This window comes from Nerophis ophidion, linkage group LG07 (genome assembly GCF_033978795.1).
Source record: "Nerophis ophidion isolate RoL-2023_Sa linkage group LG07, RoL_Noph_v1.0, whole genome shotgun sequence".
Classification (NCBI taxonomy): Eukaryota; Metazoa; Chordata; class Actinopteri; order Syngnathiformes; family Syngnathidae; genus Nerophis; species Nerophis ophidion.
In genome coordinates, this window is record NC_084617.1 from 35,622,659 (window position 1) to 35,637,042 (window position 14,384).

The 14,384-nt window shown below is 37.0% G+C and overlaps 1 protein-coding gene across 1 annotated transcript in view; it reads left to right on the top strand.

The window, feature by feature from the left end:
- The window catches only part of LOC133556299 (collagen alpha-1(XXVII) chain B-like), a 202,646-nt gene that overhangs the window by 2,199 nt on the left and 186,063 nt on the right, over nt 1-14,384 (top strand). The window contains exon 3 of the mRNA XM_061906106.1: nt 7,018-7,082. Coding sequence (XP_061762090.1) covers nt 7,018-7,082 — 65 coding nt within the window. The remainder of the gene's footprint in view (nt 1-7,017; nt 7,083-14,384) is intronic.

Here is a 14,384-nt window from a genome sequence, read left to right on the forward strand (position 1 = left end):
AACACCGGCTCAAGAAAACACAACCAAACTTCCTCTTAGTAATTTTGCAACACCAACAAAGCAAGTATTCTTGCTCGAAAATACTCTTTCGAAATGAGTTAGCTCGCTGCTAATTTACCTTAGATTTTCCGTAGACAGGCTATGTGGAAGTCACATACTTGCGGTCCCACTGATGCATACGCCGGAGGCCAGTTGCGCAGAGTTGACAAAAGGTTTTAATGTTTTTTTCTTACAAGCTCTTCAATAGACACGTTCATTCAAGACTTTGCAGTCCGTCCAACTCTCCTCTTCCTCCTGCACCCGGCCGCTCACTGTTAAAGACAACAGATAATTAGATTAACAAGTACCACCTGTGAAATCTAATCACCTGCCAGCTGTGCCTCGCGGATGGTGCTCGTCCTCAGCACCATGGACAGCGGCGGTGTCTTTTGCTCCTGCAAGCGCGCTGACCATATCCCCCTCCACAGGCTACTATTAGCATTGGCGGTTTTACATGGCGATGTGTACACCTCCAAATGTGGTCATGAAAGGTACAACTAGGATGAATGTTAGAGTTGGTGTGTAATAAACACAATACTTACAGTATAAACACTTTGCAGGGTGCAACATAACACATTTAGGCTCCTGTACAAAGTTAATTTCTGGTAAAATGCTTGTTAAATAGCTATGGCCAGGGCTTTTCAACCGGTGGCCCAGGGGCCAAATCCTTTGCGGGGAGGATGTCGTAGGGGCCCCCAGGTTTAGTTGAAAACTTGGGAGACAAACCTTTTTGCATCAAGTTCCTAAAAACACCACTTTGGAGACAAACCTTTTTGCATCAAGTTCCTAAAAACACCAGAGAGCTGCTGTTGGATCATGTAAACACCTTGGCAGGCCCTGTATTGACATTTTGACCTTGCTAGCAAACACAGAACACTGGTGTCCAAACTTTGTGAATTACATAACTGAGGAGTATCTCAAGGCACCACCTTAAGTCCTCTCCTTTTCGTTTTTTTTTTGCAATGTGATTGATGTAAAAAGATGTTACTACAGATGCAGTCAGTAGTCATTTGTTATACTTGTGGTGTTCCTCTAGGGTCCATTTAAGGTCCTCTCATTTTCATTATTTGTGCTCCTCAACTGGTGGCCTGCGAGTTTAGTTCAGAAAACTTGTGAGCGACTCGGTTTTACAGCAGATTCTGTCAGAGATGATCTTTGACTAGCTTCCTCCACCTAAAAGTCCTGGAAAGATGGCCCCCGAAACAATGTAGTTGACTATCCCTGGCCTGTACAGGACTGCCATCTAATGTCTTGGGAACATGTTTCGCATTGCAAATGAGACTTAAAGGGGAACTGCATTTTTTTTTTTTTTATGTTGCCTATCGTTCACAATCATTATGGGAGAGAAGAAGACAAAAGGTTAGAGATATTTATTGGCCAATAAATGCATTAAAATGTAATACCGGAAATTATCAGTATTGGTTTCAAAAAGTAAAATTGATGACTTTTTAAAACACCGCTGTACAGAGCTGTACATGTCCGGTAAAACGCGGACGTTGCGTCTCCCAGTCAGCAGCCCTTACCCTCTTACCTCTCCCACACACAACACAGGAGTTGCAGCACGACTGCAACATGAGAGGTTTACTGGCAACGCTTGATGACCTCATCAAACCGCCGTGAGCGGAGCATAACAACAACAAGAGTGTGTTGTTGCCGGTGCTGTCGCCATGGCTAAAAAGCAAGATATCTCGGTGACTGACTAACAACACCATGTCTATGGTTTGGGATTATTTTAAAGTGTGTCTGACAAATAAAAAACTGGCAATTTGCAATGACTGCAAAAAGTCGGTTAAGCATAGAGAAAAATAATGCACTTTGTTACTTCAATAATAAATATGGAAGTGTCATGTTGGCACTTTTTTCCATAACTTCAGTTGAACTTGTTCTCTTAATTTGGAAAACTTTGTTACATTGTTTAATGCATCCAGCGGGCCATCACAACAAAATTAGGCATAATAATGTGTTAATTCCACAACTGTATACTGTATATTGGTATCAGTTGGTATCGGAATTGGTAATTATGAGTTGGACAATATCGGAAAATGGCAAAAAAGCCATAATCGAACATCTCTACAAAAGGTTACATACATACATACTTATATATATACTTACATATATATATATATATATATATATATATATATACATACATACATGCACACATATTTATACATACATATATATACATACATACATATTATATACATACATATATGTATATATGTATATATATATATATATATATATATAGATGCATGCATATACATATATATATACACACATACATTTACACACATACATACATACATACATACATACATATGTATACATACTTGCATATATTTACGTATATATACATATACATACTGTACATACATATAAATATACTGTATACATACATGTACACATACATTTACATACATACATACATATGTACACATATACACACATATATACATACATATACAAACATATGTATAAATGCATTGTATATACATATAAATATGTGTATATATATATATATATATATATGTATTTATAAATGCGTGTATATATATACACACATCAGTATATATATATATATATATATATATTTATATATATACGTATATATATATATATATATATATATATATATATATATATATATATATATGTATATATATAGTTGCAGTGTGTATATTGTACATATGTGCATGTATATATTGTCCATGTTAAGTATCTTAAAAAAAACTAAAAACTTAACCTTACACCCCAAGTCAGCTGGGGTAGGCTCCAGCTTCTATCCTAAGCTTACACAAGATAAGCGCAGTAGAACAAAGACAGACTTGGTATAGATGCATTATCTGGCAACTGGGAGGGATGGTATGTTTTGCATTGCATATCTGGCCCTGGTTCTGAGCACCAGGATCTTTTATTCCGGACCAAAAATGTCACCATAAATAGCATTTCAATAATTTCAATAAATTTGCGAGCCAATTGGACAGTGTTCATGATATAGTGTTTTGTTGGATGGAACTCAGTTCTCTGTATGCTGGGTTGCATGAACTGCTTGCATGGTATTTTTGCCAGCCGAGATGTCACCCAGATGTGTTGGGGATTTTTACGACAGTAACAAAGTCAACGTTTTCCACTCGTATCAGTGTCCTTGGATCACGCAACATTTAGCTCAGTCTTCCTAAAAATGTTCATATACAAAATATATGCTGACTAAACGGCCACATGACTAGCACAGGCATGTGAATTTAACTTTTTGAAAAAGACTGAACATAAAACTGGGGGGCCTAAGCTTCTGGTTTTTCAGTAATTGAACATTTAAAAAAGCACCATTTGAATATGTTTTAGTGTTTAAATCATTTAAAAAATGGTCAACAGAGTTGACAAATACATACCTCTTTCATCCAAATGATTACTTATATCTGTTTCATGTTATATAGTCATTACAGTAATTACAACTTGTGTTCACATCCACAGGAACCACATGGGTTAGCCTACTCTATACCGTATTTACAACCTTACTAGTGTTCACTTCACAGCCACAGATGCTTCATCTAGTTATTGACATTATTTACACATTACTTTGGCATTTTCCTTTATAATTCTGCTTTAGTGGATTACGCCTTGGATTTTATAGCTAATGTCTCTCTCTTCGACTCTCTCTCCACTTGTAACTACTCCAAATGCAAAAATCATAAAGAGTACAAACAATGTTTATTCTATTAGCTAACTTCCTTTATCTGATTAGCCATTTGTGATTCATGACATGAAATAACAAATATCTTGCAGTCATGTTGTTTATGTTTTAAAATGATTAAACTATTCAATGTCAAAATATAAAGAGTAGAAATGATTAACAAAATGTGAGCTAATGTCTTGTAAAACACCAATGAAAATGAAAGTTAGCATTTAGACAGGCTGTACTGTAGCAAACGTCATCACGTCTGCCACAATTATGTGTTCCTAAATGTGTTTTCCACCTCTTCCAATGTTAACAATTTTTAATGGAAAACCGTAGTTTTTACTACTGAATTACCAAAAACTGTACTCATTACGGGAAAACCGTAGTTGTTGGCAGGTATGGCAAAGAGACGGATCATAATTTTAATACACATTGTAGGTCGGAAAAAACGAAGAAAAACGGAAAATATTTTGTTATATTTTTACAAAGATAAAAAAAGACGGATTTCCGACTATAGACGGAAAAACCACATGCCTGCTCGCAGGAGAAAATTGAATTATATTATACAGCACAGGCAATGTGATTTATCAACACTCATCACCGTTGCGCGTGTACCATTCAGCGTTTTACTTCGCACGTCCGACAGTCACACGCACGGCTTTGATCAGAGTCAGTCGTCATGCTGCAAAGACAGAAAATCCTTCATCCCACACGTACATTCCAACATATTTGGACTGTCAGAAATAAAGAGTATTAAACAACATTCAGCAAAATCATTTTATAATTTTATATCAGCACGATGGGGGAAGGGTTGTTTGGGTGTCCTTTAGTTTCGTTACTATTTTCACGTACTTATATATCTTTTATATGAAAAAAAAATCTTTAAGAATGCGTTTTTTTTTGCGTCTTTAGCAGGGTACGTGCAGCCTCACTCACATGTGTGCACCTTCAGCGATAAATACAACAGAAAAAACCGTGTGTTAAAATTTAGACGCACTGCAAGACTGCTTCTAAAATGCCCATTAGAAGTGGTACATGTCTCCTGCATGTTTGAAAACAACAGAAGACAAAAGGTCCATTGTTGTCAGTATGGAGACTTTATCCATGGTTTTGTTTTATAAATAAATCACTTTTTGGTCTGGCTCCCCCTTAGTTGTGTTCTTTTGTGTGTAGAAACTTCAGTCGCTACAGCTTAAGGTGGCAGGACTTACAGTAGTTAGCATGTTTGTCCCTTGAGCCAATAAATCTTGGAAAACAAAAGCTTTCAGATATGCTGCTCCTTGGCCATGGTGTAACTTCCAGAAGGTTCTGAGGTTACCTGAACTCCTCACTTAGGGGGGAATTTCAAGCCATTTTGAAGGATTGAGAAACTATTTCTATTGGGATTTGTACTTGTTTTTTAAGTTGTTTTTTACTGAACCATTTTATACATTGTTGAAGTGAAGTGAATTATATTTATATAGAGCTTTTTTCTAGTGACTCAAAAGCACTTTTACATAGTGAAACCCAATATCTAAGTTACATTTAAACCAGTGTGGGTGGCACTGGGAGCAGGTGGGTAAAGTGTTTTGCCCAAGGACACAACGGCAGTGACTAGGATGGCGGAAGCGGGAATCGAATCTGCAACCCTTTAAGTTGCTGGCATGGCCACTCTACCAACCGAGCTATGCCGCCCCATATTGTTTAATGTTAAACTATGTAAGTAATTTATTTCTTGATTGTGCTGTCTAACTGCTGCTCTTTCTGTTGTTGTTGTTTGTGTTTCTGTAACATTGTCTTGCTGTTATCTTGGCCAAGTCACTCTTGGAAAAGAGATTTGACCTGGTTAAATAAAGGATATTGATTGTAATGATCGATTGTTTTTGTGGTGATGCCCTGTTAGTACACTCAAAATCCTCATTGTAACAAGGCGGTCTGCACCACTATTCAATTGCACACAGTCTTAGTAGATCACGCACAACACGCTATTTTGCAGTCTGCACATGTCGTTTAGCGCCTCGTGTTTGGATTTTAGTAAATCCGGCCCATCTGTATTAAATGTTTGCTTGGGTTGTACGGTATACCGGTACTAGTAAACTACTGCGATACTAATGAATCATATTTGGTACTGTGACATTGCTGCTTTTACGAGGAGAGGAGTGTGTTCGGCAGCGCACACACACGGAATACTTACAAGAAGTCACAGTGTGTAGACAGAAAAGAGTGAATGGACGCATTTTGGTGTAAAAAGTAAAGATACAGGTGAAGTTATAACACTGAAACACCCTCAGGAAGAGGTGCTTTAAGACATGGCTAGCTAGCTAGCAGCTAACGTCCATCCGCCGTCGGCAGTGTTTTAGCTACTTCTAGATCACTAATCCTGGCCTCCATGGCAACAAATAAAGTAAGTTTCTTACAAGTTACATTATCACTGGAGGTTGAGGAATAGTTAAACATGCTTCACTACACACCCTAGGAGGATACAATAGCTCACCAGCATCACAATGTAAACAAATGCCATGAGTGACATCCACTGTAATGATACCAAGTACAATAGCGTATCCAGTCCTTACTACTATGATTACATGGATATTTTTAATTGTCACAACATTTTTTTTCAAAATTCATAATATGTTTATAAAGTCAGGAAATATGTCCCTGGACACATGAGGACTTTGAATATGACCAATGTATGATCCTGTAACTACTTGGTATCAGATCGATACCTAATTTGGTGGTATCATCCAAAACTAATGTCAATTATCAAAGTAGAGAAGAATAAGTGATTATTACATTTTAACAGAAGTGTAGATAGAACATGTTAAAACAGAAAATAAGCCGATATTAACAGTAAATGAACAAGTAGATTAATAATCAATTTTTACAGTTTGTCCCTCATAATGTTGACGAAATAATAGGTAGATAAATGACACAATATGTTACTGCATACATCAGCAGACTAATTAGGAGTCTTTGTTTGTTTCCTTACTACTACTAAAAGACAAGTTGTCTAGTAAATTCGCTATTTTATTTAAGGACTAAATTACAATAATAAACATGTGTTTCATGTACCCTAAGATTTTTTGTTTCAATAAAGACAATGATGACACTTTGTGGTCCCCTTTATTTAGAAAGGTATTGAAAAGTATTGTAAGTATTAAAATACATTTAGTTACTGGTAACAAAATATTGGTATCAGGACAACTGTAATTTCTGCTGGGATATCTCCTGAAACATTAGGGGCGCCACATATGTCAGCCTAGGAGTGATGCCATTTTGTGCTTACATGTTGTTGTTGTTTTTTTCCCCTAATCTCCTAGGAAAGTCCTGATTCTTTGGAGCATATTGTGTTGCACCTGCTCTCTCAGACTGGCACAGGCACAAGGTGAGTCCTTATGACCTTCGAATGAGGAAAAAAAACGCACAAGTCACAGTGAGATGATATATGGACGATCTTCAGCAGGGGTGTCAAACTCATTTTAGATCGGCGGCCACATGGACAAAAATCTACTCCCAAGTGGGCCGGACTGGTAAAATCACGCTACAGTAACTTAAAAATAAAGACAACTTCGGAATTTTTTCTTTGTTTGAAAATAGAACAAGCACATTCTGAAAAAAACTATTTTTTTTTACATTTATATGTTGCTGTTGACAGTATTCTATCTTTATTTGTTGTTATCTATACTTTCTGAATAAATTATGTGATAATGTTCATCAGTGAACTCGTTGGTGTTAATGTTCCATCCATCCAAATACAAAATATAATATTAAAATCAAATTACAGAATGTTAATTATGTAGTTTGATCATTTTTGTCGACCGGTGCACTAACATCATGTGTGTTTCTTTTTATTTTTACATATGTAGCATAATCTATAAAGATTCACAGAATTGCTATTGTGACATCTAGTGGACACATTTAGAACAGCAGTTTCTTTCATTCAAACATTTTGGCTCATTTTCATTATCAGCCAACTCATCCCGCGGGCCGGATAAAACCTGTTTGAGGGCCTGATCCGGCCCGCGGGCCTTACGTTTGACACCCCTGATCTACAGTTTCAGGTGACTTTAATGGCATGCTAATCAATCAAATAGCCTTCAGTACTCCTGATATTAAATCACCATCATAGGACCTCAAATTTTAGTAATCCTGAGATGATCTTTCACTAAGGAGATCAGCGCATATGCATTCTTCGGTTTTACATACTAACCTCGTTTCACTTTATCCTTATAAAAATACCCTTTAACGTCAATGCACCTGTAGATTTTAAAGGAACAAATATGCAATAGGTTATCCCTTTATTATTATTTTTATTTCTACCTGAACTTAAAAAATAGTTGTTGTTTTTTTCTCAATATGTTCCTAGAATCCTGTGAAAATGTGTTTGAAGCAATAAAAAACTGTTTCAAGCATAACTTCTAAACCAAACATGCAATATAATGCCTGAATTAATGTGTCTTTGTGAGTTGTACTAGACACATGTGCTTCTGTAAGGTTTGCAAACAAAAACATTATTTTTTTTTTACTCAATTTGACAGTAATGTTCTTAGAATCCTGAGAAAATGTGTTTGAAGCAATAAAAAATATTTTAAGCATAACTTCTAGACCAAACATGCAAAATGTCTAATAATGCCTGAGTCAATGTGTCTTTGTGAATTTTACTAGAAACATGTGCTTTTGTAAGGTTTGCAAACTCAAACAGTTTTTTTACTCAATATGACAGAAATGTTCTTAGAATCCTGAGAAAATGGGTTTGAAGCAATAAAAAAATATTTTAAACATAACTTCTAAACCAAACATGCAATATGTCTAATAATGCCCGAGTTAATGTGTCTTTGTGAGTTTTACTAGAAACGTGCTTTTGTAAGGTTTGCAAACACACACAAAAAGTTTTTTACTCAATATGATAGTCATGTTCTTGGAATCCTGAGAAAATGTGTTTGAAGCAATAAAAATCAGTTTCAAGCATAACTCCTAAACCAAACATGCAATATGTTCAATAATGACTGAATTAATGTGTCTTTGTGAGTCTTACTAGAAACATGTGCTTTTATAGGGTTTGCAAACACAAAAAAAATTGTTTTTTACTCGATATGACAGTCATGTTCTTAGAATCCTGAGAAAATGTGTTTGAAGCAATAACACATTGTTTCAAGAATAAATCCTAAACCAAACATGCAATGTTCAATAATGCCTGAAATAATATATATATTTATACATATTTGAATTTTACTAGAAATATGTATTTTTGTAAGGTTTGCAAATACAAAAAATAGATCTTTACTCAATATAAAAAATAATTTTCTTAGAATCCTGAGAAAACGTGTTTGAAGCAATAACAAATTGTTTCAAACATAACTCCTAAACCAAACATGCAATATGTCTAATAATGTCTGAATTAATGTGTCTTTGTGAATTTTACAAGAAACATGTGCGTTTTGTAAGGTTTGCAAAAACAAACATTAGTTTTTTACTCAATATGACAGTCATGTTCTTAGAATCCTGAGAAAATATATATGATGCAATACAAACATGTCAATAAGACAGGGGTAGTCTGAAGGCTTGGTGCAGGATTCGAAGTATTCATCGTCAAAATAGAGTGAAACCCTTTCTTGTCTGGTCATGTCCCCTCCTGTAGTGGGTAACTGATGAAGCCAGTTCTGTAAATGCCCCGAGAACATCATTATCAGACGATGTTAGGATGAAAAAAGGATCTGGTTCTTCCTACTTGTATTCAAATATGTAATGGAAGGTGTTAAAGGCCTACTGAAATGAGATTTTCTTATTTAACTGGGGATAGCAGGTTAATTCTATATGTCATACTTGATCATTTCGCGATATTGCCATATTTTTGCTGAAAGGATTTAGTAGAGCACATCGCAACTTTTGGTGCTGATAAAAAAGTCTTGCCTTTCTCGGAAGTCGCAGACGATGACGTCACAAGGGTGATGGCTCCTCACGTCCTCACATGGTTTTTAATGGGAGCCTCCAGCAGCAAGAGCTATTCGGACCGAGAAAACGACAACTCCCCATTAATTTGAGCGAGGATGAAAGATTTGTGGATGATATTGATATCGAAGGACTAGAAAAATAAAAAATAAAGTTAAAAAAAAAAGCGATTGCATTGGGACGGATTCAGATGTTTTTAGACACATTTACTAGGATGATTCTGGGAAATCCCTTATCTTTCTATTGTGTTGCTAGTGTTTTAGTGAGATTAAATAGTACCTGAGAGTCGGAGGGGTGTGTCCACGGGTGTGTCCACGGGTGTCTTGAGGCCAGTCTCTGAGGGAAGTCGACGGCAGCTGCATGGATGGCGCAAGCTCAGCTGATCTCCGGTAAGAGGCGACTTTTTACCACAATTATCTCACCGAAACCTGCCGGTTGACAAGTGGTCGGGAACCATGTTTGCTTGACCACTCTGATCTATAGTAATGCTTCACCTCCGGGAATTTTAAACAGGGAATTACCGTGTGTTTGTGTGGCTAAAGGCTAAAGCTTCCCAACTCCATCTTTCTACTTTGACTTCTCCAATATTAATTGAACAAATTGCAAAAGATTCAGCATCACAGATGTCCAGAATACTGTTTAGTTGCGCGATGAAAAGAGACGACTTTTAGCCGCAAATGGTGCTGCGCTAATATGTCCGTGACGTCACGCGCACGCGTCATCATTCCGCAACGTTTTCAACAAGAAACTCCGCGGGAAATTTAGAATTGCAATTTAGTAAACTAAACCGGCCGTATTGGCATGTGTTGCAATGTTAATATTTCATCATTGATATATAAACTATCAGACTGCGTTGTAGGTAGTAGTGGGTTTCAGTAGGCCTTCAAGCATGTTCAAGACAAATCAACCAAGACTCAATTGTAATAAACGTTTCCACCACTTGTGGCAGTAATGGCAATCTCAAACAAACAGAATTCTTGAGTTAAAGTCACAGGGAAGTTTAAGCGCAAAAGTTATGACGAAAGTGGTGAAGCTGTATTTTCGCTTGCACTTTATTTTTTGACAGTTATAGAAACATGTTTGGTTTAATTTACCATTGCATTGGTTAAAATGCATTTTAGCGGTGTCAAATGTGTTTTTTTTTTTTTTTTTAATCTGATTATTCACATTTAAATTTCGATTTGTGATTAACTACAGTAAATTGCTTGCAAACATAATTCAAATTACCATGTTTTCTGGACAGAAAGCCAATACTTCTTAAGCACAAACATTATGACTAAAGTGGTAAAGCTGTATTATATTTGCACTTTAATTTTATCCAGTTTATTTAAACATTTATGGCATTATTGCTTATTAATTTAGTTAGATTTGCATTAATTGTATGTACATTTATTTTTCATAAATTTTTATGAGTGCCTTATTTTGCAGTATATGTGATTAGTGTCACGGCCAGAACAGGACTCTGAACACAGATGCAGGATTTTAAGAAAATATATTTATTTCGATAAGGGAAAGGGTCCAAAAGGGGAGAAACTAAACAGGCTATCAAAACAGAGCTTACCTAACCTCTAAACTAACAAAAAACTCAATAAACTCAAAACGCTCCAGCAGCGGAGGGAAAAAAGGTGCTAAGAATAGCAAATGCAAAATACAACAAAAAGCGCTCCAACGGAGGCAATGCTAAGAAGCTAATCTTACCTGACAAAAAGGTTTACAAACAAATAAAGTCCCGTGGATCAAAACGGTACAAAAACGTGGCAATGACTGTGGACATGGAACGCTGGAGGTACGCACAAAAGATACGAAACACTCTGGCACAGGACATGAGGAGGGCGAGACATTTATACACATGAGGGAGGGTGACACAGGTGGGCACAATCAGGCAATCAGGAAGGACGTCAGACCAGTGAAACAGGAGGAAGGGCAAGTGATCTGAAACGAGAGGCAGAGTCAGCATTTCAAAATAAAACAGGAAATGAAAAAACAGGAAACCAGAGGAAACCCAGACAAGACTTCACCCAGGTGTGACAATTAGTATTTGTTTGATAATCAGCCTGACCTAAGCCTTGATAATAATCTTTGTGAATAACTCATGCCTTCATATCATTAGACAAGGTTGCAAACTGTAAGCAGGTTAGATATAATTATTGATTCTTGAATAAAATCAAGAGTAACATGATTAATTTGGTGTTAATATTTGAGTGGGCCCCGGGCTCCTATGCAGTGAAAACATTGGGCCCTGAGGTCAAAAGGGCCAAGAATCTGTAAACTAAGACAAACTGAACAGTCCGCTTGTGATTAGTTTCATCTATCTGCAATTAATAGCGATTAATTACGGACAAAATGCTATTATTCTTGCCGGTATATTTTAACTGCACAGAGCAGAGCTCTTATAAGAAGATACGGGGAAGGCGAGAAGAGGTTTTGTAAGAATTATATCCGATCAGGGATCGACCAAAACCAATAACGATCACAGGTATTAACTCTACATTTTTCATTGTATTTATGGTGTGTGCTATTGACAGTGTAACGGTAACACCACATTTGAACGACTTCCTTATCCATGGCTTGAATAATACTGCACAGAAACACACTTGTGCACTACTGTTCATCGAATCACCTCAATTTGTCACTAGTGTACAAAACTGACTATTTTTTGGCGCATTCAAAAATCAATAAACCCACATCGGACGTGGTACCGTCAAAACTAAAATAATTGTAAAAAACATATTGAATGTGAAAAAAAATATTTGAATTCAAAATTTGTAAAGCCATTGGGACTGCTCGTAGTTAGTTGGTTGATTCGAGTGGAAGTGGCGGGCAAACCATTTCACCGCCAGGACAGCTAAACTCGTTTTCGGGGTTGGCCGACCTCGTCTCACAAGATCTAGTCCCCCTTTATGTATCCTTCTGGAAAATGCCCTTGCAAATACGTTTGTATATATCTGCCACCTAATCAACAATTTGCTCTGCTTCTTTTTTTGTTTTCAAAAAGTGAGTGCCGCTGATTTCTCCGCTGGCCGGGTATGGCTCCGGTGCCACTTTCTGCTTTCGTAAATCCCAATTTGTGATTGGATACTTGGGAGTGACAAGTAAGCATCCAATCACAGTCATGTTCAACGTAATACTACCTAGACGGGCTACTGTCAACAACTCGTGATCTGATCGCAACTGTCTGTTAACTGAACGTCCTTTGTTTGTTTACACTAATGTTGGTTCAGAAGGCCTTTGGCAGAATTCACTCTGAATTGCATCGCCACCCCAAGAATGGGATTGAAACGTCAGTTGTTGTATTGAGGATGAAAAACAAAGCTATGATCAAAGTAGAAGTTTGGATTATTTGTTTGGTATCAGCAGGAGGTGGAAAGAAGCCTCGGGCAGCCTCCATTGTAAATACGCAGCAAAACTTTGACAGGAGCTCACAGATGTCAAATGATAGTCTTGCTTGAATCTTAACAATTAAAATGTCCGCCAGACAGTGTTTCTCTTTGATGCATTTCAAACGTGAAGCTGACCCCCCACCGTGACTTAGCAGGGTTACCCTCCTCCTGCTGCGTCTACATTTCAGCTTTTTTCATTCATTATTAAACCAGCTTTACCGTGTTGCATTTTTTCCGGAAAAAAAAAAGCCTTTCTATTTGCCATCTTTATGTAAGCGGAGTTTCGCCACTGCACGTACTGAGAGGATTAACGCGCATTATCCAGGATGAGCTGACTGGCCCTCCATGATTTTCCGACCTCTTGAAGCTAAACACAGCTCCTTTTGTTTGACAGCACCGGACTCTCACTCTAATGGGGACTTTCCAACTTTTTATGACAGACCTTCAAGTAGAAACTGATTCTGATTTCTAAAATTGATGTCAGACTCTAGTTTTGTTCATTAGGAGAACAATCGGCAGATACTGGTAGCGTGTATTAACCAGCGGTGTGCCGTCAAGGCCAGCAAGGCTGGCCGAACATAAACCATGATCAAAAAATAATAAATCTTTTTTTTATTTTTCATTTACTTTTCATAAATATATAAAAGTATTCATCATATTGTATTCATTTCATGTTAGGCTCCAGTGTTGCTGTTTTTAAATTTTTTATCCAATCAAATTCAGCTAGCTTGTTGCCAGCGCTGTATGAATTCTGTCGGAGGCCTTCTGAACGAACATTAATGTAAACCAACAAAGGACATTCAGTTAACAGACAGTTGCGATCAGATCACGAGTTGTTGAAAGTAGCCCATCTAAGTAGCCTTACATTGAACGTGACTGTGGTTGGATACTCACTTGTCACTCCCAAGTATCACCAGTTGGGATTTATGAAAGTAGAAAGTGGCACCGGAGCCATACCCGGCCAGCGGAGAAATCAGCGACATTACTCACTTTTTTAACCAACAAAGAAGCAAAGAAAAACGTTGATTGGTTGGCAGATATATATTCGCAAGGGCATTTTCAAGAAAGATATTTAAAGAGAGACTAAATCTTGGTCGGCCGATCCTAGAAACAAGTTAAGCTGTCCTGGCGGTGAAATGGTTTGCCCGCCACTTCCAATTGAATCAACCAACTACGAGCGGTACCAATGGCTTTACAAATTGTGAGTTCAAATATATTTTCACATTCAATATGATTTTTACAATTATTTTAGATTTGACAGTACCACGTCCGATACGGGTTTATTGATTTTTAAATGCGCCACAAAATAGCCTGTTTGTTACACTAGTGACAAATTGAGATGTTTCAATGTTTTTATT